This window comes from Equus caballus, chromosome 7 (genome assembly GCF_041296265.1).
Source record: "Equus caballus isolate H_3958 breed thoroughbred chromosome 7, TB-T2T, whole genome shotgun sequence".
In the NCBI taxonomy this organism is placed as follows: Eukaryota; Metazoa; Chordata; class Mammalia; order Perissodactyla; family Equidae; genus Equus; species Equus caballus.
Window position 1 is genome coordinate 54,642,840 of NC_091690.1, and position 27,519 is coordinate 54,670,358.

General features: G+C 45.2%; 2 protein-coding genes across 2 annotated transcripts in view; one reads left to right on the forward strand and one right to left on the reverse strand.

Annotated features, from left to right (window-relative positions):
* The window catches only part of LOC100629766 (mucin-16), a 75,309-nt gene extending 56,727 nt beyond the window's left edge, over positions 1-18,582 (forward strand). The window contains exons 48-64 of the mRNA XM_070275002.1: positions 964-1,088; positions 1,181-1,248; positions 4,477-4,649; positions 6,045-6,080; positions 6,956-7,021; positions 7,959-8,080; positions 8,182-8,249; positions 8,411-8,583; positions 9,918-10,048; positions 10,394-10,461; positions 11,100-11,248; positions 12,351-12,514; positions 12,838-12,905; positions 14,651-14,817; positions 16,167-16,208; positions 16,413-16,492; positions 17,818-18,582. Of these exons, the coding sequence (XP_070131103.1) occupies positions 964-1,088; positions 1,181-1,248; positions 4,477-4,649; positions 6,045-6,080; positions 6,956-7,021; positions 7,959-8,080; positions 8,182-8,249; positions 8,411-8,583; positions 9,918-10,048; positions 10,394-10,461; positions 11,100-11,248; positions 12,351-12,514; positions 12,838-12,905; positions 14,651-14,817; positions 16,167-16,208; positions 16,413-16,492; positions 17,818-17,916 (1,799 nt within the window). The 3' untranslated portion in view covers positions 17,917-18,582. The remainder of the gene's footprint in view (positions 1-963; positions 1,089-1,180; positions 1,249-4,476; positions 4,650-6,044; positions 6,081-6,955; positions 7,022-7,958; positions 8,081-8,181; positions 8,250-8,410; positions 8,584-9,917; positions 10,049-10,393; positions 10,462-11,099; positions 11,249-12,350; positions 12,515-12,837; positions 12,906-14,650; positions 14,818-16,166; positions 16,209-16,412; positions 16,493-17,817) is intronic.
* A 1,802-nt stretch (positions 18,583-20,384) lies between these two features.
* Positions 20,385-20,966, reverse strand: LOC100063717 (methyl-CpG-binding domain protein 3-like 1). Its single transcript, XM_001916900.1, has one exon. The coding sequence runs from the start codon at positions 20,964-20,966 to the stop codon at positions 20,385-20,387; it is 582 nt and encodes a 193-aa protein (XP_001916935.1).
* Between the last annotated feature and the right edge of the window lie 6,553 nt (positions 20,967-27,519).

Genomic DNA, 27,519 nt, shown 5'->3' on the forward strand with positions numbered 1-27,519 from the left:
CGACCATTTCTGTACTTTGGTTTCCTCCTTTGTTTAATGTGGGTAATTCTAGTACCCAGCATATATTTATCCGTGTAAAAAGCTCTGTACATACTAAGTGATCAAAAAGCATTTGCTTATTTATTTTATGTAATAAACCCTTACACAGTGTTTACTCCATGCCCAGCACTGTGCTTAAGTGCTTTACAAATATTAACTTGTTTAAACCGCATAACAACCTTTGAAGTAGGAATCATTATGATCTCATCTTACAGATGAGTAAATTGAGGTGTGGAGAGGTTGGTTATAGCTGCTAGGATTGTTGGCTTTTCTAACCAAATGCACAGAAGATTGGCATACCTACTTATAAGGGCAGGAAAGATAGATGATAGGCTATGGTTGATAGGTAGATAGATAGATAGATAGATAGATAGGTGATAGATAGATAGGTGATAGATAGATAGGTGATAGATAGGTGATTAGATAGATAGATAGATAGATAGATAATAAATAGATAGATAGATCTCCTCTTCTGATGACCAGATATGCCAACCTTCTATGCAGAGGTCTAAAAAGCCAACAATCCTGGAAGATATAGATATAGATCTATCTATCCACATAGAGAGAGAGAGAGAGAGACCGAGGCACCGAGAGACAGAGGTAGACGGGTAGAGCAGAGAGAATGTGGTTGAAAATCTCTGGGGTCATCAGTTCTGCATCAGTGTGGCAAATTGGAGCTTTTCCTCCTGGGAAAGTACAAGCCACGAGTGTTTTCACAGAGCCCTCCACCCCTGCATCTGGGAGGGAAGGCCATCTCAACCCCCCAAATCATTAGCCCTGCCATTACTTGCTACTGGAGTGTCTCCATTAACAAGTGACCCTCAGGCTTATCTGGAGGAGGATGTGAGCCTTTTGAAGCCCCAATCTAGGGTGGACGTAGGGCCCCCTGACCTCCCCTCGAGCCTCTCTCTGCATTTACCATAGCTGGAGAGGTCAGTGAGGAACCATTCACAGTGAACTTCACCATCGACAACCTGCGCTACTCAGCGGACATGGGTCGCCATGGCTCCCTCAAGTTCAACATCACAGACACCCTCATGCAGCACCTGGTGAGAGGACTCTTCCCCCTCCCGCTCTCCGTGACCCATCCTTGGGGCTGTTGCCCACCCCTGACCACCACTGGCTCTCGCTTCCTCTCCAGCTCAGCCCATTGTTCCAGAGGAGCAGCCTGGGTCCCCGCTATGCAGGCTGCAAGGTCACTTCCCTAAGGTGAGAATGCTCCCCCGCCCCATGACCCACCACCAAAGGACATGGACTTCTGACTATGGGGGCCACCCCCAGTTGCCACAGGCTATTCTTGGAGGGTCTTTTTCTGCATCCATTTTTTATTACATTATTAATTTTTGAAATTGTGAAAAAATACATATAGACATAAAATTAACCATTTTAACCATATTTAAGTGTGCAATTCAGTGGCATCGGTTACAGGCACAATATTGTGCATCCATCACCCCTTCTAGTTCCAGAACTTTTGGTCACCCCAAGCAGAAACTCTGTACCCACTAGGCAGGTACTCTCCCATCTCTGGATCAGGTTGCGTTCTGTTGGGATTTATGAAGCACTTCTCCATTCCTATTCTCATTCCGCTGATGCCGATGGTACAGCTCCTCTGAGGCAGGTGGTGAGACCCACAGGGACAAGACGAGTACCACCCCTTCCCTCATCTAGTGGAGAAAACAGATACTAAGCAGGAGAATAAATACCTGTGTAAGGTGATTTCAAATGAGGTAAGGTGATGTGGAGCATAGATATAGAGTGATGGGAAAGCAGCTTAACCAGGGGACAGGATAGCGTCTCTGTGGAGGTGACTTCTGAACTGTGACCCAATTGGTAACAAAGATTCAACAATTAAAACTGTTCCAGGCAGGGAAACAGCATGTACAAAAGTCCTGAGATGGGAATGAGCTTGGCATGTTCGATGAACAGCAAGGATGCCAGTGTGGCTGGAGCAGAGAGGGAGAAAGAGAGGGGGAAGAGAGGGGATTTGAGATATCAGCAGGGTCTACACCGCGTAGAGTCTTGGAGGAAACTGATTTTTTGTATCCTTTCCTTTTTTCTATTTTATTGAGGTCATAATGGTTTACAATATTGTGAAATTTGAGGTGTACATTATTATTTACCAGTTTCTGTATAGACTGCATCATGCTCACCACCAGAGGTCTGATTTTTATCCGTCACCCTATATATGTGCCCCCTTACCCCTTTTGCTCACCCCCCCAGCCCCATTCTGGTAGTCACTAATCTGTTTTCTTTGTCCATGTGTTTGCTTATCTTCTATATATGAGTGAAATCATGTGGTGTTTGTCTTTCTCTGGCTTATTTCACTTAGCATAATACCCTCAAGGTCCATCCGTGTCCATCCATGTTGTTTCAAATGGGATGACTTTGTCTTTTTGTGGCTGAGTAGTATTCCATTGTATATATATACAACATCTTCTTTATCCACTTGGGTTGCTTCCACATCTTGGCTATTGTGAATAGTGCTGCAATGAACACAGGGATGTGTAAGTCTCTTTGAATAGTTGATTTCAAGTTCTTTGGATAAACAAAGTAGTGGGATGGCTGGGTCATATAGTATTTCTATTTTTAATTTTCTGAGAAATCTCCATACTGTTTGCCATAGTGGCTGCACCAGTTTGCACTCCCACCAGCAGTGTATGAGGGTTCCCTTTTCTCCACATCCTGTCCAACATTTGTTATTTTTTGTCTTGCTAATTATAGCCATTCTAACAGGTTTAAGGTGCTATCTCATTATAGTTTTGATTTTCATTTCCCTAATAATTAGTGATGTTGAAAATCTTTTCATGTGCCTGTTGGCCATCTGTATATCTTTGGAAAAATGTCTGTTCATATCCTCTGCCCAATTTGTGATCTGGTTGTTTGTTTTGTTGTTGTCGAGTTGTATGCATTCTTTATATATTTTGGAGATTAACCTCCTGTCAGATGTATGATTTGCAAATATTTTCTCCCAGCTACTGGGTTGTCTTTTCGTTTTGTCACTGGTTTCCTTTGCCTTGCAGAAGCTCTTTAGCCTGATGTAATGCCTTTTGTTTATATTTTCTTCTGTTTCCTATGCCTGAGTAGACATGGTATTGAAAAGATGCTACTAAGATTGATGTCAAAGAATGTACTGCCTGTATTTTCTTCTAGGAGTTGTATGGTTTCAAGTCTTTAATCCATTTTGTGTTACTTTTTGTGCATGGTATAAGATAATGGTCTACTTTCATTCTTTTGCATGTGGCTGTCTGGTTTTCCCAGCACCATTTATTGAAGAGACTTTCCTTTCTCCACTGTATGTTCTTGGCTCTTTTGTCAAATATTAGCTGTCTGTAAATGTGTGGTTTTATTTGTTGGCTTTTAGTTCTGTTCCATTGATCTGTGTGTCTGTTTTTGTACCAGTACCATGCTGTTTTGATTACTATGGCTTTATAGTATATTTTGAAGTCAGAGATTGTCATGCCTACAGCTTTGTTCTTTTTCCTCAGGATTGCTTTTGCTATTCGGGGTCATTTGTTGTTCCATAGAAATTTTAGGATTCTTTGTTATAAGGAAATTGATTTTTTAAATTGTGGTAAAATATACATAACATAAAAATTACCATCTGAATCGTTTTAAGTGTCCTTTTCAGTAGTATTATGTTCACATTGCTGTGCAACCAATCTCTAGAACTTGCAAAATTGAAACTATATCCCTTAGAGAACGACTCTCCAGTTCCCTCTACCCCCAGATCTTGGCCACCACCATTCTACTTTCTGTCCGTATGGACTTGACCACTCTGGGTACCTCATATAAGTGAAATCATATGTATTTGTCATTTTTTGACTGGCTTATTTCACTGAGCATAATATCCTCAAGATTCATTCACGTTGTAGCATGTGTCAGAAGTTCCTTCCTTTTAATGGCCAAATAATATTCCGCTGTGTGTATGTATCATCGTTGGTTTATCCATTCATCAGGACTTTAGTTTTTACATGGAGAAGTAATGTACTGGAGGCTTGGGCTTCAACATGACAACAGTGAACTATGCTGTTCCTTTACCTGACCACATGGAGATCACCATCTGGAGGAAGTAGGGACAAATAATATATGCTCACACAGTGGGTGACCAGGGCTGTGATGGGGGAAGCATGGGCACTGTGGGAACCGGAAGAGGCCCCTGAACCAGCTGGCAGGGTTCTTAGAGGAGGAGGAGGAGGTGTCTAAGCTGAGACCAGAAGGATGAGCGGGGAATTACCCAGGTAAGGAGAGAAGGGGAGAGACTTCCAGACAGAAGTCACTGTATGTGCAAAGATCCTGGGGTGAGAGAGTATGGCCCAATGGAGAAACTGTGAATGGTTCAACAAGGCTGGAACACACAGTGTGAGATGTGTAGTGACCACAGCAGGAGAGGTGCCAAGTGGGCTGCATTCCCCTAAAGGTCAACCTCTCCTTCTCCAGGTCTGTGAAGAATGGTGCCAAGACAGGAGTGGACATCCTCTGCACCTACCGGCAACCCCCTAGTGGCCTGGGTCTGCCTGCCAAGCAAGTGTTCCATGAGCTGAGCCGGCAGACCCGTGGCATCACCCGGCTGGGCCCCTATTCTCTGGATAAAGACAGCCTCTACCTCAATGGTGAGTAGTTCTCAGCCTACCTCACTGGGGCCATGCCTGAATCCTAGAAGGCTCTTCATTTACCAGTCAGTTCTCTAGGGGAAAACTTGGGACAAACTCAGGTGTGAATCTCGACTCCACACTGACCCCACACAGCCACCCTGAAAGGCTGGTCCTTGATTAAACCCATTTTGCAGATGAAGAAACTGAGGCTCAGGAAGGTTAAGTAATTTGCCCAAGTGGGTGTAGCTTGAGAGTGGTACAGCCAGGGCATGAGCCCCAGTTGTCAGCATCCAACGCTGTGCTCCACTCGACACATTAACTCATAGAAGAGTCTTTGAAGGGGGCCCTGGGGAGAGCAAACCCAACATCTCTCTCCCCTCCCTGCTTTCTTCTCAGCCTCAACCAGGGATGGGCTTCCCTCCTGGGTGGGGCCCTGAGGCCAGGAGGGAGGCAGGCTCTCTGAACATCTGAAGGGCCCAAGCTTTGGACCTACTGGACATTAGCCTAGAATCCAGGAAGGGACAGCATTTACGATGGTGACTCTCATTTTGGGCTCTAAGATGCAGAGTTTGGCCATGGGGAGGTTGATTGGAATGACTCAATTTCCCTCCTCTCTGTCTCCAACCTGGTAATGGCATTTGGCAACTCATACTGCCTTATCTCCATAGCCCCATCAGGTGGGAGGGAACCATCCTGGTCCTGTATGACCCATTTTAGCAAAGAGGGAGATGGAGGTACAGAGAAGAGAAGGGACCTGACCACACCCTCAGGAGGTCTGTGGCCAGTCTGGGTCTTGATGTTCTGAGTTCACATCTGTTCCCATCACCTTGGCCACTGCAAGGGCCAGTTTAGGATTTTCTGCTCGTAAACCGCACAATGTACATGCTTCATTTTGTTCACTCATTCAGCATTGACCAAGCATCTACCATAACCCAGGCCTTGTGCCGGCACAGGGACAGAGATTGGCTACATGCACAACTGTCCTAATGTAGCTCCAGTGAGGCAGAGACTGTTATGTTCAGTGCTGTATTCCCCAAATGTAACAGAACCTGGCACATTGTAAGCTCTCAATAAATACTTATTGGATGGAGGGATAGACTGGAGGGAGGGTGGAGCGGCAGATGGTGGGACAGATAGATATGTCGGGGGATGAATGTGTGAACATAAATATGACGAGAGCCTCTTGTTGGGGGCATGATGGAGAGGAGGGTAAGGAAAAATAATTTCCAATCAAAAGACCAGGAAAGCCTTTATTAGTGGAGATGATGTTTGAGTCTGATCTTAGAAGACATGTAGATGAGCACGTTGTACAGAGGGAAGGGCATCCAGGCAGGAACCCCACATGGACAAAGGCATAGAACATTTGAGATTGTTTTGCCATCTCCCCTTAACATGTGACTTTTTGGTTTCCAGGTTATAATGAACGTGGTCCGGATGAGCCTCCTACAAGTATGTATCTTTGCCACCAGTGCCCATTTCAGCCTCAATGGGTCTTGACAAAACTTAGGCCTCTCTTCTGAGTGTCAGTGGGAGGAAGAATGCTGAGTCCTTGGCCTCTGTTTGGACCTGCAGCCATAGTGTTGGCTTTCTGAATTTTCTACATCCTTCTAGGTTAGAAAAATAAATTTGAACAAGCATTCCCTATAGGGATAAGGGTTGAGGTCAGATAATGACCTTGTAGTCCATGCCCCCTGAAAGCAAAATCTCCTACAGGGACCACAAAAGCCATCTCTGTCATGCTGAAAATTCTGGTGGCCCTTCATTTGTTTGACCAAATTTTCCCATTCATTCTTTCAGGGGTCCATTCATAATCTTTTAACCTATCCCTTTTTCCATCCTCCCAGTTATCCCTTCTCTTGGACTCCTTCCTTCCTTCCTTCATCCATCCTTTCATCCTTCTATCCATCCATCCTTCCAACCATCCTTCTGCCCACTCACCTGTTTGTCCTTCCTTCCTGCTGTCCTTCCATCCTCTTTCTTCCCATCCCTCCAACTGCTCTCCTTTATTCTTCTTGCTTCTCTCTGACCCTTCATTTGTCCATTCTTCCTCCGTCCATCCAGGTATCCCATCTGTCTGTCCATCTTTCTGCTCATCCATCTGTCTTTCCTCTGTGTTCAGTCTCTCTCTTGTTCACCCATCTCACTTGCTTGGGTTCATCTCACCCACAGGCTTGCTCATCCCTCTACTCACACTGTCACCCCTTCCCTCACTCTCATTTATGGTTCACCTGTGAATGGTGGTCCTGGGAGACCACTGCTACAACCCAGGTGAGCCTGGGGGCTTCTCCCACTCTATCCCTCCTTGATGACAGCCTTTTCCACAGCTCCTGAGCCGGTCACCACGTTCCTGCCCACTTCCTCATTACCTGTGCAACCAGAAGCCACCACAGGTATCTGGGGTGCCCCTTTTATTTCCCAAGAGAGGCTCTCCAGCCCCACACCTCCACCTGCCAATTGTAAACCAGGATCTGGGAAGCCAAGGTGTGAAATTATGGTTTTAAGGCAATCATGCTAATCACAAAGATTATACCAACAATGAAGTCTGATGCCGTCCCTCAGAGAGCCCCTAGTCTTGTGAAATTAGCACACTATTATAACACAATGTGGGACGTTTTGAGGAGAGGCACCTGGCATAATTTGAAGAGGAAGAGCTTGCTAGAGAAAGTTTCACTGGAATGGAGTCTTCAAGAATGAGTAGGAGGGATCCAGGTGCATAGAGGATGAAGACTTTTCCTGGCAGAGAGGATTCCATGAACAAAGGCTCAGGGGCCAGAAACAGCATGGTGTATGGAGAGGATTGAGAGCAATGTGGTTTCCATGAAGCATAAATCTTAACCCAGAGTAGATGGATAAACTGAGACTGAAAGGTCGGCAGGAACGTGCTTGGGAAGGGCCTTGAGTGCCAATTCAAGAAGCTTGAACTTAATACTGAAGGCCGTAGGGAGCCATGGGTGGTACTAGAGCAGTGGCAGCCCTAGTGAGATTTTCATTTCAGAAAGATTTTTCTAGTGTTCCGTGTACAGAGCATCCTTTAGACAAAGCATCCAGTGAGCCTGCTGGAGTTTGGTCCAGGTAAAAGAAGGTAAGACCTGAGCTGGGACAGACATGGAGAGCAGGAGTATATGTGAGGACCACTCTGCAAGTGGAATTGGTGTTGCTGGGAGGGAGGAAGAGCTGAGCACATATGCTGTTTCTGACTTGGGTGACCACATGAGTGGGTGGTGTACCACTGGGAGTGAAGACAGCAGATTGTAATGAATCCAGGACTCTGATCTGGTCTCAGGCCAGCTGTCACTGACAGCCATAGCTTTCCCTCTCTTCTTGCAGCTTTGGGACACAACCTAAAGACCCTCACAGTCAACTTCACCATCTCCAACCTCCAGTATTCAACAGACATGAGCAATGGCTCAGCCATGTTCAACTCTACTGAGAGGGTCCTGCAGAGCCTGGTAAGATGCTGGCCCCAGCAGCTCCTGGTAGGATAAATTCTAGCCAGCCCCTCCCTCAGCCCCTGTCCCTCCTGCTCACCCTCCTCCCGCTTCCTCCCCAGCTTGGATCCTTGTTCAAGAAGAGCAGCCTGGGCCCCTTCTACTCGAGTTGCAGGCTCATCTCCCTCAAGTAAGACCTTTTCCTGAGCATTTGCCAGTAACGACCTCTTTTGTGACTGCCCCTCTCTCAGTCTTCCCACTGTCCTCCCGTTTGCTCCTCCCTCCTTCTGGCCCCCACCCGCAAAGGTTTCAGGACCTCTCTCTATAGTCTCCACATCCCTCTCTCCCCAGGCCTGAGAAGGATGGGGAGGCCACCAGCGTGGACGCTGTCTGCACCTACCACCCTGACCTCGTGGGCCTCGGGCTGGACAGAAAGCAGCTGTACTGGGAGTTGAACCAGCTGACCCACGGTGTCACCCAGATGGGCCTCTACACCCTGGTCAGGGATAGCCTCTTCGTCAATGGTGAGTGTTCATGTGGACTTGGATTCATATGATCGCTACTTGTCCCTGTTCTATTTTATTTTCTATTTAACAAATCAGCCCACATTCTGGTTGGGGGACACCCTCCCCAAACCCCCATGGGGAGGGTCCCTGCTATCATGTCAGTCAAACAGCATGAAATTCTTTGATCAAGTAATGTAATTAATTTTAATTCAAAACCAAAATCTCTGACCCATGGGGTCTCTTGGGACAGCGAGTCTTCTCTGTGATGTTCCTCGAGGCCAGTTTCTTACCCAGGGGTGACTCTGCCCCCAGGAGATAGTTGGAAATGTCTGGAGACATTTTTCATTGTCACAGCTGGGGGAGGGAGCTCCTGGCATCTAGTGTATAGATGCCAGGGACATTGCTATTATCTTCCAATGCACAGGACACCCCCCAGGACTTATACAGCCCCAAATGTCAGTAGTTCTGATTGTTCTGCGAGTGAAAGACCTCACTGCACGTGGTCCCCCAGTTCCTAAATGGGCACCAGACCAACACTTACCACACTCCACTGCAATTAAATGTTTAATTATCCAACTCCCCCCTCACACTCTGAGCTCTACCACATTAGGGACATTAGGTTATGTCTAGTGAGGTTCTATATCCTCTGTTCATAATATGTGGGTTCATCATGGTACCCAATAAATGAGTGAAGGAATGATCAAATGAGAGATGAGTATCTTAGGCCCTCATATTTGGGAATCCATTGTAGCTCACATTCATTCATTCATCAAACACATATATATGACCATTCTGTTCCAAGCCATGTGCCAGGTACAGAGTTAGAAGATACAGGTTCTTCCCCTGAAATTCACAGTGAAAGTGAACTAAAGATTTTTTATGGACAAAAAAAGGGCATAAACACTGTTATTAACAGGGTGCCATGGGAGTTGGGAGGAGGGACAAGTCAAGGAGGGCTTCCTGGAAAAGGATTTTATGTTCCCTAAACTGTGTTGCACGCTGGGACATGGCAAGAACAAGATAGATGAGTCCCTACTCTCATGGGGCTCCATTTCACTGGGCTCCTGAGGCATGAATAGGAGCTTTCCAGGAAAAGAAGAGGGTAGAAGAGCATTCCAGGAAGCTGGAACTGCATCAGCCCAGCAGAAAACCTCAGCTCAGGAGAATTCTTGTAAAATTCCAGTTCTCCCCCGCTTTGGGGTGACTTTCCATTTGGAAGCCCTCACAGCCCCCAGCTTGTGGGCTTGATTCTGGATGATTCTGACAGTAGGCAGGAGCCCCCTGGGCCACCATGCTTCTGTGCTGAAAGTTGAGAGTCTCTGCCTGTCTATTCTTCCTCTCGGTGGCTGCAGGCTATGCCCCCAAGAGTTTATCTATCCAGAGAGAGTACCAGCTAAATTTCCGCATCATCAACTGCAACCTCAGCAGCCTGGAACCCACGTCCTTGGAGTACACCGCCCTGCTGATGGACATCCAGGACAAGGTGGGTGTCTCCCCATCTCCCATCTCTCCTTGCCCTGGAGGCCCCTCTCATTCCTCCGTCTGACTTACATTTATTAAGTGATTGTCTCAACTCTTCACTTTCTCTGTGTGCTCCGGGTTCTCTCAGTTTCCAGAGACAGTGCCCTAGCTGCCTTCCCCATTGCTCAGATGGGTAAACTGAAGCTAATAAAGGGGCCTTTAAGATCACACAGTGAGTTGGGGCAGAGAAAAAATGTGAACTCAGGTCTCCTTTGCTACAAGGCCTGTGATCTTTCACTGGCTCTAGTGGTCCCCTGCAGCCCCAGGAGAACTCCATCTCACCCACTCTCCTTATCCTTTGTTCTAGGTCACCAAGCTCTACAGAGGAAGCCAGCTACGAGACATATTCATCTCCTGCCTGGTCACCGACTTGACGTAAGTTGAAGAGATTGGAAGCATTGGCTGATCTGGCAGCTGTTGGCTCTGCAATGATGACATTGACCATGGTCAGTCTCCTGCTGAGCACTTTTGTGCAAGATCATCTCATTTAGTTCTCACAATGGCCCCCATGAAGTGGATACAATGATCATCCCCATTGTGCAGGTGGGAAAACTGAGGCTCAGAGAAGTGAGGTGAACAGCCCAAGAACTGTCACAGTTGGGTTTGATCCCAGGTCTCTGAGGGTTGGATGGAGGAACTAGGACATCTACACTTGGGTAGAAGAAGGTCATAGGACACAGTGCTGACTTTGAGTATTTCCAATCTTCAGTTCCTTCATCTTTTACATGAGGATAATTGTAACAATACCTTCCACCAGCGTGATGGTGAGGGAATGTGTAAGTCACTTCTTAGAGGCACTCCATAGATGTTCATTATTTTTCCTGTTATTGCTTCTGTCCCCAACTCCTGGAAGCCTTCCCTTTTTGGTCAGGGTCTCTTCTCTAGCCTGGAGGAAGAGGCAGCCAGATAATCCCCCACTGCTTGCCCCTAGGTGTCTGGTTGTATAAAGCAGGAACTCGGGAGACACTGCTGGTGTTTGGTGCTGTCTGACTTCATGTGGTCCCTGTCTCTAGGTTGGATTCCATGTTGGTCACCATCAAGGCACTGTTCTCCTCCAATCTGGACACGAGTGTGGTGAAGCAGATCTTTCTAGACAAGACCCTGAATGCTTCATCTCACTGGCTGGGTGCCACCTACCAGTTGGCGGACATGCATGTGACAGGTGTGAGATGAGGGGGCTAGCTTTAAGCTGGAAAATATTAGTCTATGCAGATGGATGGGACTTCTGAGTAACAGTGGAATGGATCGAGGCTCCAGAGGGAAAAAGGAGGCTTTCTGGAAGCTCATCTTGATGACCCACGGCAGTGTGTCATCCAACAGGAGGCATGAAGAAAAAATGTAGCAATTGCACCCAAGGGAATGGTTACTTTTCACATGTCAATTTTTCCAACCCCAAATGTGAAGGATCCTGGGTTTCCTTCTTAGGTCCCCAGTTATGAGTTATTGATTGATTCATTCATTCATTTATTCGTGCATTCAACGAACAGTTAATGAGGGTAAATAGGCACTGGTGATACATTGTGTTAATTGCTGTAATGGAATGTCAAGAGCCCGTGGGAACCCCAAGGAGGGGCACACAGCCCAGTCTTGGAAAGTTTTCTAGAGGAAGTGATGAAGAAACTGAGATGTGAGATGTGATGGAGAAAAGGACCTAGCCAGAGGGAAGAGATGAGGAATCATGCTACATGTGTCTGTAATCTAGAAAGTAGATGGATCATGGCATATTTGAGGAAGCTGTGAGAAGTTTGGTGTGGCTGGAGCATACACTTTGACATGGGAGAGGTGACAGTTGAGGCTAAACATGTGGGCAGGGAATTTCTTGGGCATTGGAGTGGTTTGTGGAGCAACATGACACACTCAGAGTTCTGCTTTAGAAAGCTCATCCTCTGATGCTGTGTGGAGAATGAATTGGGAGGGGGAAGAAGACCAGAGGCAGAAAGACCCATGAGGAAGCTGGGTCAGCAAAGGTGTATGACAGATGCCCACTGGGGGATCAACACCTGCGCTTGCCATCTAAGCCCCAGAGAGGCCCAATATCCTCTTCCCCACATCCTAGTGAACTCATAATGCTTGGTGGAGAGTTGGACAGGTAGACGAATGAATGGATTCAAGGTGGACAGGCAAATGGAGGGTCTCCTGTAGCCCACTTTTAAAAACCCAGCTCAGGTCACGTTTCCAGGAATAAGTAGACTGGCTGGAATGATCCATTTGTTAAAACCTTCCCCAGATAGGGGACTTTTGTACTTTCTTTTCTTTTATTGTAGAAGTGGAGCCGACAATTCATCTACCGACAGACAAGCCAACAAGTAGTCCCAGCTCCCAGCACTTCCAGCTGAATTTCACTGTCACCAACCTACTTTATTCCCAGGACATCGCCCAGCCAGGCACCAGCAAACACCAGCAGAACAAGAGAAGTATTGAGGCTGCGGTGAGCATGGGGTTGTGTGTCCACTCTGTTCCCAAATAAAGACTGACCTGTGGATACTTGGGAGCCAGGGGGTGACTGTTCATAACAATTCATAAAGACAGGTCCTTATTCCCATTTTATAAATTAAGAAACAGACACAGAGAGCTTCAGTAACTGGCCCAGGGTCACATAGCTAAGTTAAACCTTAGAACAAGACATCCTTGGCTGGACCAGCGTTTTTGAGACAAGAATGAATAGATGGGGAAGTGTGCTCTGTGGCTGAAAACTCTCTGATGCCACTGGACCCGGGATTCTGACCAAGGAAGTGTTGCCCTGTCTTTCAGCTCAACCAGCTCTTCCGAAACAGCAGCATCAAAAGCTATTTTTCTGACTGTCAAGTTTCAGCATTCAGGTGAGTTCCAACTCAGGACCTGATCACTCTGGAGACTTCTGTTGTCCTTTAAGTAAAAGTGTCTCCATGCCATAATCTCCCAGTACCTATCTCTTATGGAAGAGAGCCCTAGGAATACGAAGCTGTTACCTAAAAAACGGCTTCTTCCTAAAGCAGTGAGCACAACTGCCTGAGAGACTCGAAAGACCTTCTGTAAACCTTAGCAAACATGGCAATGCCTGGTGCTGGGAGCCATGGAAATGGTGTATAGAAACACTGCCTCAAGACATCACCTACTACAGTCAGGATCCATGGAAGGTGGGGGGCTAGAACTGGTTGCCATAGAATCCGGCAGTCTAACTCTGCTGTCCAAGAGTGGAGCCACTAACCACTGAGGCAGTTTAAATGTTTTATACTCCTATTGAGATACGATTCACATACTGTGTGTGTCTGTGTGTGTGTGTCTGTGTATTTCTTAGGATTTTTCTATATACAATATTGTGTCATCTGCAAAAAGAAATAGTTTTTCATCTTCCTTTCCAATCTGGATGTGTTTTATTTCTTTTTCTTGCCTAATTGCCCTCATTAGAACCTCTAGTACCCATGATTAACATATGAGATGAGGGCAGACATCATCGTCTTGTCCCTGGTCTTAGGGGGACATTTTTGGTCTTTCACAATAGAGTATGATGTTAGCTGTGGGTTTTTCGTGAATGTTGTTTATTAGATTGAAAAAGTTTTCTTCTATTCCTAATTTGTTGAGAGTTTTTTAGTTATGAAGGATGTTGTATTTTGTGTAATTCTTTTTTGTCCGTGTGGATCAAGATTGTGTGGTATTTGTCCTTCCTTCTATTAATATGGTGTGTTACATTAATCAGTTTTTCAGATATTAAGTCAAGCTTTCAGCTAGAGGTGAGAGATTGAGACCTTCTCAAGTCCTTCCTGGGCGTGCACACAGCCCTGAATATTTGTGGCCTTCTAGATCTCCACAAATGTGTTAGATATTTTCAAAGTTACCCATGAATATCTCGTTCCCCCAATTTTTCTTTAATGTTTTTGGCTCACCTCTTGCCTGCCTCAACTGCATCACTCACTCAGGGAGCTAGAATGTAAAATAATTACCACTGATTGTTTTTAGCAAGTGTCCTTGGAATGGACTTTCCTCACTGAGCAAGCTCTGAGTTAATTATGGACAAGCCCTGAACACGGGGCTCTTTCAAGGAGCTGCCAGGCAGGTCAAATAGTGACAGTTCAATGGGGATAGGTCTTTTGGGAACTTCAAACCCATTATGGCTGCTAGGCTGCTGGTTTTCACAGCTGGCATGGTTCTGAGACTGATGGCTTTCAAAGATATGGAGGATCTTGTGAAAGCAGGCAGGGAATAGTGCAAGTTATAATGCCACAACGTTTTCTGCCTTTAACAAGATGCCACCGTTTTTCTTAACTCTGTTGCATGCCTTTGATTAATTTCTAGACTTCTGAAAAAGTTGATTTTGACCATTTTTGCCAGTGTTCTTGTTGTTTTAATGCATTTGCAGAAGTTCTTACTCCAACATTTCAAAAATGTTGTCTCTGGGGCTATTTATTTATAAACTAATTACATCAAATTAAATTCCATGATGGGGCTAATAATGACTGCATTGGACGATGCAGACACAAATGTTTTTAACCTTGCAGAAAGTTCTCTTAGACAGGACTTAGAAGCAGGGAATCTAGAATCAGGGTAGAATTCCAGACACCCTTGTTCATCCCTTGTGCGCTTCCAGGTCTGTCCCCCACAGTGACCACACGGAGGTGGACTCCCTATGTGCCTTCTCACCATTGGCACAGAGACTGGACAGAGTTGCCATTTATGAGGAATTCCTGCGGCTGACCCAGAATGGTACCCAGCTGCAGAACTTTACCCTGGACAGGAAGAGTGTCCTTGTGGATGGTAAGGCTCCTTGGTCACTGGGGAAGAAACTGACGCCTTTCCTGGGAATCTGGAGGCCTGGGGCTGAGACAGCATTGAACTTTCCGAGGCTGGCAGATGGCAGGCTTTCACCCATCATTGGGAGTGAGAAAAGGACACCCAGTAGAATATAGGAGGTCATTGCCTTCTGCTGGACAGCTCTGTGACCTCAAGCTGATCAACTCTCCTCTCTGGACTTCTGTTTCCTTATCTCTGTGCTGAAAGCCACTTGGCCAGATGGTCAGTGAGGGCCTCCAGCTGTGTGTACCAGCTTTGGCAGGTGTAGGGTATGGACCTGTTTTCTGATCTGCAGGTTGTATAAAAGCAGACAATGGGCCTGACTTGGTCCACAGCCTGTAGTTTCCAAGTCCTGCTCCAGATCAGCACCATACACTAGAACTTCCTGCAGTGCTGGAACGTTCTATATCTGTGCTGTCCAGTGCATAGCCACATGTGGCTGTTGAGGACTTGAAGAATGATACTGTGACTGGTTTTTATGGTTACTGAGTTTTAATGCTGCTGAGGTACCAGATTTATTTTATTTAACTAAGATTAATTTTAATTTAGAAAAGCACTTGCTGCTCCATATCAGACAGCGTATCTCTAAGAGATTGTCTAGGGAGAGGGTGTACAAATAGCGGAACATGCAACCCTCCTCCCGTATCCATTGGCTGCTGTGTGGCCCTAGCCTCCTGGAGCTTATGTTGTAGTTGGCCATAACAAGAATAAGCAACCGGAAATTTAAATTATTTGATGTGAACCAATCCATACTTGGGGTGGTAATCAGAAAAGGCTTCCTGGAGGAAATTACATTGCAGGTGAATCCTGGATAATGAATATAAAGCAACTCAGTATAGGAAAAGGGGATGAATGTGTTTGTAGGCAGAGAAGAAAGCATTTGAGAATTTACAGCTTTAGAGAGATCCCATGTCAACTATTATGACCCATTCGCCCCCTGACCATCATTAGATGGCACAGCCCAATTTCAGTCCTCCATGCCTACAGGTGTGAATTTGATTTAATTTATTGCACTTTTGTAGTGTGATAATGGCCTTGGATTATGTAGCAATGTGTCCTCATTTTTTAGAGATGGAAAGTAAAATGGGGTGAAATATCATGAAGTCTACTTTAATATTTCAGTGAAAATATGGGATGAAGCAAGAGTGGCAAGTGTTAGTAATTTTTATGTTGGATGAAATATTGTTTTAAGTGAATGAAATATACATTGTTAAATCTAGGTCATGGACGTTTATGAGATTGTTCTCTCCATTCTTTGTGCTTGAAAAGAGTAAAACACATTCACATGCATTCTTCATTTCATTTGCTTCCAGGATATTCTTCCAACAGAGATGACACCTTGACTGAGAGTCCTGGTAAGCCTCCAGGAAGCCCCAGCCCAGGGTGGGGAGGGAGCATCTTGATGCTGTGCCCCATCAAAGAGAACCACTCGCACGGGGTCTTGGATAATGATGAGGGTTGGCCAACCCATGTCAAGCATTGTCGAGGCACAGTGGTGGGACGGGAGAAGCTCTGGGAGAATGACAGGAGGTGGCTCACCCAAGCACTTGTCTCCCCAGACCTCCCCTTCTGGGCCATCATCCTCATCTGCTTGGCAGTACTCCTGGTGCTTGTCACATGCCTGATCTGCTGTCTCCTGGTAAGCCAGGAAGTGTTGCCTGTCTTCTTACTATTGGGTTGTAAGAGCTCTTTACATATTATAAATACATGTGCTTTGCTAGAGGTATGTTTTGCAAATATTTTCTCCCACTCTGAGTGTGGCTTGCCTTTTCCTTTTCTTAACAACATCAGTCATTTGGAAAATGCAAGTGAAAGTCATAAGGTGATAACACCACACCTGAGAAGAGCTAACATTAAAAAGACTGACTATAGAAAGTGTTGGTGAAGAAGTCAAGCAACTGGAATTCTCACTGGTGCTCGTGCAAAAGAGCTTGGGTGCATCTTTAAAAATGACATGCACCTAAGTAGCCATTCCACTCCTAGGAATCCATCCAAGGGAAGTAAAAACATGTGTCTTTACATAGACTTGTACACACATGTTCATAGTAACTTTACTTATACTAGCCCAAAATGGAAAACAGCCCAAATGTCCACCAACAAGTGAAGGGATAAAGAAAGTGTGGTGTATCCCCACAATGGCTTACTATTCAGCCATAGAAAGGAATGAATTCTTGATACATGCAATGACATGGATAAATCTCAAAATGATTAGGCTGAGTGAAAGAAGCCAGATAAAAATGAGCACATCTATAAACACCTCCTGGAAAATACATGTGAATCTGTAGGGACGGATACCAGACCACTGGTTGCCTAGGAATGAGAATGTGTTTGCAAAGGGCAGGGAAGGAGGAATTACAAAGGAGCATGAGGAAATTTGGGGAGGATGGGCGTTCCTTGTCTTGATTGTGGTGATAGTTCAGTGTCATAATCAAAACTTAAATCATTTACTTTAAATGTATAAAGTTTATTGTATGTCATTAATACCTCAATTAAGCTAGAGCTTGTGGGTTAGGGAGAGCTGAAAGAGGGAAAAGGGAAGGACAAGAAGGACCAAGAGGGGGGCCGGCCCGGTGGCGCAGCGGTTAAGTTCGCACGTTCCGCTTCTCGGCGGCCCGGGGTTCGCTGGTTCGGATCCCGGGTGCGGACATGGCACTGCTTGGCAGCCATGCTGTGGTAGGCGTCCTACGTATAAACTAGAGGAAGATGGGCACGGATGTTAGCTCAGGGCCAGGCTTCCTCAGCAAAAAGAGGAGGACTGGCAGTAGTTAGCTGAGGGCTAATCTTCCTCCAAAAACAAAAAAAAACAAAAAAAAAGAAGGACCAAGAGGGAAAATTAAGTGGAAAAAAGGAAGAGAGGGACACAGGAAGCATCAGGTCTCTGTGTCTTTGGTATCTCCTTGCCCTGGAGTCTCCCATACGGGGCAGCTGACTGGTCCATTCTGATGCTTGATCCTCACTTCACAGCTCACCATCTGCCGGCGGAAGAAGGAGGGCGGCTACCAAGTGCAACAACAACGCCTGGGCTATTACCTGCCCCACCTTGACCTGCGGAAGCTGCGATGACTAGATCTGCCTGAGACCCCTTTTTCCCAGCCGGGGTCCAGAGGAGCTTGGCTGGAACAGAAATAAACCACATTGGTCAGACACAGCCTTCAGGCTTTTCTAAACTTGACCCCTGACTGGTTCACAGGGGACTCAGATAAAAGGTTTCCCCTTCTTTAAGACCTGAAGGCAACTGAAACTTCTGTCCTGTGGCTTCACACCATTTCATCCCTCAGGGACACGAGAACTGGTGAAACTGGCACAGAGATTGCTGTCATATAAAATCAAATCCCCACCTCAGTGCGAGGTTTCCTTTCTCAGGCAACTTTGGAGCACTCTCCCCTTGCCTCTGTGCCAGCCATCACACCCCTCTCATTTATTCCGTATTTTCCCATGCCCTTGAAGCCTTGGCAGTCTCAGGTTTCCAATATCTGCTTCATTCTCTGAAGCTCAGGTTCACCAGGACTTCCAGATCCATCTGCCTCGGTGGCTCCTCTCCCTGCTCATAGGTCCTTCAAGATGGGAAACAGGCCAAGATGGAAGGAGTGGGTCAGACGTGACTCTGCAGTCACATTGGGACCTGGGAGCTGAAATGACTAGGTGTCTGGGAAGCCTGAATCCCAGAGTAACACCAAGGCTCTAGAAGGAGAGTGTCTGCTTTGGATGTACAAATGAATAAAACTCTGCTGTAAAAATCTGAGGGAAAAGAAAGACAGTCTTTTTTTCATCTTTCTCTGCACAGAATCCATCTAGACTTACAGTAGATGCTCCCCAACAAGCAGCCCAGAGCATCCCAGGCGTGAGGCAGGCTGCACTGTCCTGTGGTGGGTTTGCAGGAATCAATTATTTCAACTGTACACGCTTTGCAGACCACAGCTGAAGCTCCCCAAGGGCTAAGAATTCAAATCACTGTCATGCCAACCACTCAGTCTTCAGGGTGTGAGCTTCACATTCTCAGTCTTAAGCAGTCATTCTCTTGAGAATACACTCTCTGGAGATTATAGTAATAATAATAACTCTCATTATCGACTATTTAATGTCTGCTAAGCAACATGATCAGTGAGCTCTGTGCCTTCAGTCAGTTACGCTCAACATTTTTAGGATTTTATTCCTATTTTAAGCTAAAGATATGGAGGCTCAGAATTATTAAATAACTTGACAAGGGAAGAGAAAATATTACTGCAAAGCTAAGTTAAACCCCTAGCCAAACTGTCTGTCAGAGAAGGAAAGACATTATCTGACATACAGGCAGACTCAAAGTTGACCTCCCGCAGGCTTCAGTGAAAGAATCGACAAAGAATGTACGTCAGGAAGAAGAAATGTGAACCCAGGACAACATAACAGGAGTCCTAAGTAAAAGAAAAATATAGGGCATCTAATTTAGTATTAATTTTTTTTGAGGAAGATTAGCCCTGAGCTAACATATGTTGCCGACCCTCCTCTTTTTTGCTGAGGAAGACCGGCCCTGAGCTAACATCTATTCCTATCTTCCTCTGCTTTATATGTGGGACACCTCCCACAGCATGGCTTGACAAGCAGTGTGTAGGTCCACACTCGGGATCCGAACTGGGGAACTCTGGGCCGCCAAAGCGGAATATGTGAACTTAACTACTGTGCCACCAGGCCGCCCCCCCTAAGTTAGTGTTAATTTTAAAACAATACATTAAAAACACACTCTAGCCAAATTCCAGATGATTGCCACGTGGAAGAATAGAAATGAGAAGATTTAACTAGAAAATAACTGATTATTTAGGGAAGATATAAATACTAAGATATTCTATTATTGTTTAACACATTGCTCTCAGAAACTGATAAATCTGTCAGACAAAAGTAATGATAGAGGATTTGAATAATACAACATAGTTGATCAGCCAATAGACAAATTCCAACCCACAGTGGCTTATTGTGAGATTATGATGCTGAAAACAGTCTTTCTCTTGATAGCATGATACTCCAAAGACATGTCAATTTTCTAACACATATAAATCTAAAAAACCGAGGAAAGTCTGGTATTTCATTATATGCAACTATGAATCAACGTGCAACAAATAACAGAAAAACAGAGAACCAAACACGGATATCTTTTTTGGGAACACAGGTGTGACAGCTCTTTAATGAAATATTATGTTGGAATCTGTTGGAATGTTACACAAAAAAGATAATCCATTTGGCCTAGGTAGGTTTACTCTGACTGCGAGGGCAAAACTCTAAAGAATCCCGTGACTTTGATAACTCTCTGTTGACCTTAAAATACAAATAAACAATATACTTACAAAAGGAAAATGAGAGAACAACGTGAAAAGATCTCCTTTCTCTCCCACCTGAAACCCAATCTCTCACCTCAAAAGGATCACTGTCTATATTTTCTATGTCACACCAAAGAACTGAGTGAAAGAAAAGTATTGGTATATTCTAAAGTTTCTAGAGCTCAAAGCAAGAAAACATTAGGAACACTGCAAAGAGGCATCAATATCATGTGGTGTTCCATGTCATCTGCGCCATCTTCTCTTTTTTTCATAGTGTTTGTCAGGATGTCCTTCTTGGCCCCTCACTCTCTCCGCCTCACTAGCAAGTCTGTCTGCAACCAACGTCATTGTCAGTCTCTCTCTTGCCATCTTCACTTTCCCTTCCTGTTTCCTGATATCTTCCTCAGTCACCAGAAATTGTTTACAGAGTTGCTGGGGGATGTCCAGACCAGCTCTTGGAATCATCTCTGCAAAATCTAAAGACCTGAAAGGGGCAGGCATGGGACTGGAGTTCAGACCACCCCTGAGCACGCCTGGCAGGGATGTGCCTGTGCAATTGGGTGTAAGGTTGTGCAAGGCTTTGGCAAGATCCAGAGGGCTTAACAGTTCTCCTGCACTGCTGCAGGCCTGCAGCCCTTGCAGTCTCTTCTGCCAGCAGACTTGTTGGGGCCGCTCCAGGGTTTCCTCCCATTGATGGCATCTGACCTCATTGCCAGGATGGGATGTAACTGACCTCTGGAAGATGTAACTGGACAGCCTCAAAGGGATGGAGGTGCTTAACCCAGGCTTTGGTTTGGATTGGTTCCTCTGTGAAGACTTGACCATCATACTCATTTTCCTCTTACCCTATAAAAATAAATTGTGAGATTGGATCAAAATGATAAATGAGGGGCTGGCCCTGTGGCTGAGTGGTTAAAGTTCCACATGCTGTGCTTAAGAACACTGGGTTCATGGGTTTGGTCCTGGGTGCGGACCTATTCCATTTATCAACCATGCTGTGGTAGCGTCCCACATACAAACTAGAGGAAGATTGGCACAGACGTTAGCTCAGGATGAATCTTTCTCAGAAAAAAAAAGTACCCCAGTACTGAATACACATTAATAATAATAATTAAAAAAACAAATGAAACCTGCCTTTTTGGACAATTATCTCAGCTCTCTTGTACTTCCACCATCCCTCGCTCCGTGTGGGGATAGATCTGACCTGTGTCCTGGGACATCATCAAAGAGATGTGGGTCAAGACCAGAAAGCTTACAGTCAAAACTCAGGACTACTCTAGGTCATTTCCCCTCCACCATCTCGTAAGAACCTCTCCTTGTTTGAGTAGGATTTTACTCTTTTTTTTGTCCTTGTCACTCTCAACTGCACTATCCCTGGTGCTCCCTCTCAGGACACATGATTCCCAGTCTTTTCTAAATCCTAAATCCCACCATTTTTCTGTGCTATATGACTATTCATGTGATTAACCCATTGACCACTTTATGTTTGTAGCTCCTTTAGAGCGTAAATCAACAGAGAAATTAGCATCTGCCCCACTCCTAGCCACATACTCTCATATCCCAGATGTTTCCATCAACCCAAATGGTCATGTTCAAAAGTAAATAATTCAGAAAACATATTCACCCATCACAAATTCCCAATTTCTGGGTTTTTTACTCAAACATTCATACAATAGATACCCGTCCCTCAGGATCAGAAGAGATGCCAGATCCCCATATCTCACCTTATCTTCTCTTCTCCTGTTCCTATCCATGCTGGATTGTATGGTCTATGATCTCAGTAATTCCCTCGGAATGATCCAAAATTCCTTACCGCTCATCATATCTGCTTTGTAAAACTTCAAACCCAGAAGATCCCGATTATCTGCCATACCTTAGCTACTGCTGGTCTTATGATAACTGCTAGGAAAAGCATACAGTGTGACATTTTGGTTCCACTGTCAATTCAAAGTCATCTGAATCAACTGGGAAGCATACATAGTGTCAGGAAATTTTACTTTCTTTTATGTGTGGCATATTTACTCCTTGATTTTTCACAAAGTTTTTTTTCAAATGTTCCTCACATTTCTTTTTCCTTCAGACATATTCAAGGCCCCTTAGCTTGTCCGATATTTCACAGATAAATTGCTCTCTCTAATGTTTCCTCACAGCTGTGAACCACCGAGAAAAGGTCATCTACATCGTGTGTCTCTGTGGCCTCACCTCCAACTACCTCCTCAGACCACCCCACACTCCATCTGCCCTCACCATTCTATGGTGCTTCCTGTGTAAGCTCACATTGACTCCTTTGTTGCCAGACCCGATAGTAACTTTTCACTAGTCATCCAACATGATCTTGAAGTGGAGCATTTTTAAGTATACTTGGAACAACTTGTTACAGGCTCTTAACATCAGCCCTGATATCAGTCCCCCACATTGAACCCAGCGTATATGGGGTTAAAACTAAAACCCACCACCCCTTTCCTGCTTCTCTAGCTCCACTCATATGTAAATACCTGTTTCTTTAAACTTGGACTCCTTGAGCTTTACAACTAAATGGGAGTTACAAATCGTTAAAAACCCAGGTGGCCTGGTGTTGGAGGCACACTAAAGTTTAGCTGATCACGTGTCCTTGAAGTCTGCCAGGAAAGCCGCTGTCTCAAGAATATCAAGGAGCCGGAGGCTTCCCAGACCTCAACTCCTTGACTCCGGCGCTCGAACCCGCCTCAAACAGGAAGAGGAGACAAGAGACAAAGGCAAAGGACGCCCACCTGCCATCCTCCTATCTCACCCTCCCCCCCACCACCTTGCTGCAGGCAGCCTCTCAAGGCCAAAGGCAGGCTGGTGGAAAAGCCCCGACCTGCACAAGCTACATGCGCTCCCTCCCCTACCCAAAGCCCCAGATAAAAATCCCTACTCATTCCTCATCGGGGAGCTAGCAATTTTTGAGGCATGAGCCCTTGCTTTGCTCCCTGTGCCTGGCATGGTAAAAACCTTTCCTCTTCCACTCAAGACTCTGTTCTCGTTATTTGGATTGGCATCGGGTTCAGAGACCGAACTTTCGGTTACAAACTCAGATATGTGAATCTTATTTTACAGCTGGGAATGTTATAATATCTCAATACAGAGAATGTATATCTGAAAAAATTCAACTTACAATTTCAGATGGTGCTGTAAGTGGAAAGCACAAACTGGATTTGTGGAACCCAGCAAAAAATGTAAACTACCTCATTGTTCGTTTTTATATAGACTGCACGCACAAATGATAATATCTTGGTCATAATGGGTTAAAATATACGATTACAATTAGTTTCACCTGTTTTCACTATTTAAAATATGACTACTGGGGCTGGCCCCATGGCCAAGTGGTTAAGTTTGCGTGCTCTGCTGCAGGCGGCCCAGTGTTTCGTTGGTTCGAATCCTGGGCGCGGACATGGCACTGCTCATCAAACCATGCTGAGGCGGCGTCCCATATGCCACAACTAGAAGGACCCACACGAAGAATATACAACTATGTACTGGGGGTTTGGGGGAGAAAAAGGAAAAAATAAAACCTTTAAAAAAATAAAATAAAATATGACTACAAAAAATTTGAATTCCATATTACAGAGTGCTTAATGCTACTGTTGGACAGTGCAGGGCAAGTCATGAGTGAAAAGAAAGCAGTTAGGAAATTTTTTTCCCACAGAAAGGAGTCTATGCCAGTCCACAGGGCAAGATTCAGCACTCACTCACACACACACACACACACACACACACACTGAAAGAATGAAACAAATATTGTCCTACAGTCCCAACAGTACTTCTCAAACGGTGTGAGCTTGCACTCCTACATAGTCCTAAGTGCACTAATCTCAAGAAAGAAGTTGGAAGTCAGGAAAATCTAAAACCAGACACTAAAGGTCAAGATTTTTTGTGAATTTCCCATCATGGCTTAATAACCATCATGGTTATTAATTCAATATGTCAGGGAGACTTTTTCATGGACGGTTGTTTTAAATCTCACTTTATCTTTACTATTTAAAAATACGCAAGATATGCAAAGTATAACAACTCTAATCAATGAAAAGGAAATGATAAAACATGAATGTCATTATCTTAAGTCACTACTGGGTTAGTGAGTCAGTCAGGGAACAGATGACATTGGGTTTATTTGGACCTTAGTAGGCTGATTCTGATTGCATGACCATTATTTTGATTATATCATGCTAGGACCTGTGAATTGTGCTGGCCTCCCCTACTATTTACCTACCAAGGCCTGCCAACCAGACCAGTCCTTGCTGACAAATCCCCAGGCTCCACCTCCTCTGATGACACCTGGAGGATGTTCCCCAGATCGCACTCTGTCACTGCTCTCTTCCACCTGCCTCAGGCCAGGGAAACATTTTCTCCAACACTCGTGCACTATGTGTACCCCGCTCTGAGATGACATTTCTCCCTTGAGCGAAGAAAAGGATCAGAGTGCAGACCCTGTGAGCTGCAGGAATTGGACAGGACTGGGTTTGCTGACAGAGAAAAGAGAACTTTTAGTGGACATGGTTACCAAGGTCCAAGAAATCTCAGTGATTCCTGGATAGAATCAAAGAAGATGTTGCAGGACAGAGCAGGTATGCTTGTGTGTGACTTGGCTTGGAAATGCCTATAGAATGACATACGTGACATTGGTAATGCATTCACCAATTTTGTACATTCATTTCTTCATTGACTGTTGTGGAGTGATTTCTACACACATCCAGGCAATAGTCTGACCATCTGGGGATTATGGACAGCGTCAAGAGAATTTTTAAATTTAATTATAATCCGTAGATACAGTGCTTCTCTTATGCTTGAAAAATAAGCATTTTTTCAAACATTAACTCCTTTAACATTCTCCATGACCTTACAAAGTAGGTATGCTTATCATTATTGCCACATGACAGATGAAGAAACTGAGGCACCAACAAGGTTAATAACTTGCCCTATCGTAGTATCTAGTAAGGGATTGAGCTGGGACTTGAACATAAGATGTTGGCTCTATAGTCTATGATCTGAACTGTGATCTTTGCTCTCTAAAGACTTCACACTGTGAAAAAATGTAATCAATTATCCATTTTCTTGGTACATCCAATAGCCACACTATTTTCTCTGTGCCTGAATAATATAATCCCTTCGTAGAAACTATTGCACATATCCACTCAAATTACTCCTTCCAATATCCCCAGTCCCTAAAAACTAATGCGGAGGATATTTCAAAACATACCTTGTTCGGGCTGGGAGGGCTCTGAGGGAATCTCATTGTTACTCTAATAAGCCAAGGACAGGCTGGGAGTTGGGTCTCAGGGGAAAGGTGGCCTCAGGAGAACCACTGAATTGCAAAATTTTTGGGAGGCACTCAGCAGTAAGTGAATTAAGGATCTGGTGGTGTTTCAACCTGGGTGCTCATTTTCTGTCTCTTTCTGGAACCAAACCCATGAAATGGAGGGAAAGATAGTTTCCTTAAATAATGGACTTGTGGTGGTAAAAATCTAGCCTGAAAAAGACAGTTGTGTGCCTGGTGGAACCAGAAGGAGTTGCATCTTCTTCAGCCAAAGCAGAGAGCACTTCCTCGTGGACTCCCTTTATCTCAATGGGATCAAGAAAGAGGAAATAATGCAGTGCTTTTCTGGATGTGAGATCTGTGATGGTAGAGACTATGATAGCAGGTTCTGAAAGGCTTCACTGAGGGGTCTTTTGCTGTAGCCAGAATGACAAGTGTAAGCCACCCCTGCCTATATCTGGGAACAGTTAGTGTGTCAGGGAGAAGGCACCCCTGGTTCAGAAACTTATGGGAAGAAGTGAGTCTCACCAGAGGAGGTCAGAAAGGTGGCCAGCGTGGCTGGAGGGAGCCTGAGAAGAAAGAAGAGGGGAGAGAGGAGGGTGATAGGGCCAGACCGTGGGACATGGTGGACTGTGTTAGTTTCTGTTCCTCTGTGACAACATTCCTCCAAAAGTTTTCACCTGTAAAGTGCAAATATTTAACATCTCACAGTTCTGTGGGCCAGGCATCAGGCATGGCTTAGCTGGGTGCTCTGCCTCACGATCTCTAGGACACAGGGGCTGTGGTCTCAACAGGGCTCGACTGGGGGAGAATTCACTCCCAAGTTCACTCATATGAGTGTTGTCAGAATTCATTTAGACAGATTCTGAGTTCTTGTCTGTTGGCTGGGCACCCCCTCAGTTCTCTCCTATGGAGCCTCTACACAGGGCAACTGAAAACATCAGCACTTGCTCTCTCAGTTCCAGAGATAAGACAGAGAGAGAGAGCTGGAAATAGAAGGAGAGAGAGAAGAAGGGAATACAAGAAAGTCAGTAAGAGGGGAGTGACAGACATTTTGTAATTGAAACTTGGAAATAACATCCCACCACCTTGGCTGCATTCTGTTGTTCAGAAGCCAGTTACTAACCACTTAGTGGTTATACAAGGGCGTGCGCTCCAGGAGGGAGGGAGCCATTGTGGAGGCTGCCCACCACATAGGCCAAGATGAGGCACTTGGGTCTGATCCTAAGTAAAACAGGAGACCATGGAAGGTTTAATGCTAGTAGATGACAATAACCGACCTTCCTCTAGTTTCAGCCCCTTAAAGGTACAGACATGAAAATGAGGCCCAGGTGAGCAGTGACTGTCCCTAGATTATACGCCTGGAACCTAGGGACGTTTTATGTGGTATTCCACGTTACATCCTACTCCTTCTTGTAATTCTTCCATCTCTAAGTTTCTGTATCACACACATGTGACATTAGCCCACAGGTGTTATAGGTATTATTACACATACCCCTGACAATGTCCCTAGGAAGCTGTTTTTAGTACCATCCCCATTATGCAAGTTGGAAGACTGGGGAGATCTTAAGAGGCACAATGGCTTTTGCAGACACAGAACTGATAGGAAAAAAGAGGTCTGGACTCAGCTGTGTCTCCTCAAAGCTTGGGCCCTGGTTCCACTCCCAAGGAGCTGTGGAAGGAGCAGTGATGAATATTTGTGAACAGTGATGGAGACGACACGGGCAAAGAGGGAGAGCAGTCAACAGCTGAGAGGGGGCTTTGGGTGGGTATGATTGAAGGAAGGGGCCCAGGTAATGGAAACTTGGAGAAGTGACTTTACTTCCTTGGTGACAGATGCCAATAGAACTCGGCATTCTGGTTACCAGGCAAACACATTCTAGACACAGCCTCCTGTCCAGCTCACTTGAGTGGAGACACTCAACACAGCAGGATGTTCTTATGCTGTTCCCCAACTTTCTGAATCTTTGGCTCCTAGAAAGCTGAGAATGAGAGCCTCTTCAGTTGCTGTAGACAATGGCTCAGCTCTCACATCCAATGTCTCTGGCCATGTGGCAGGAGGAACCCTCAGGTAACACAGGGCAGCCCAGGGCAGGCTACTCC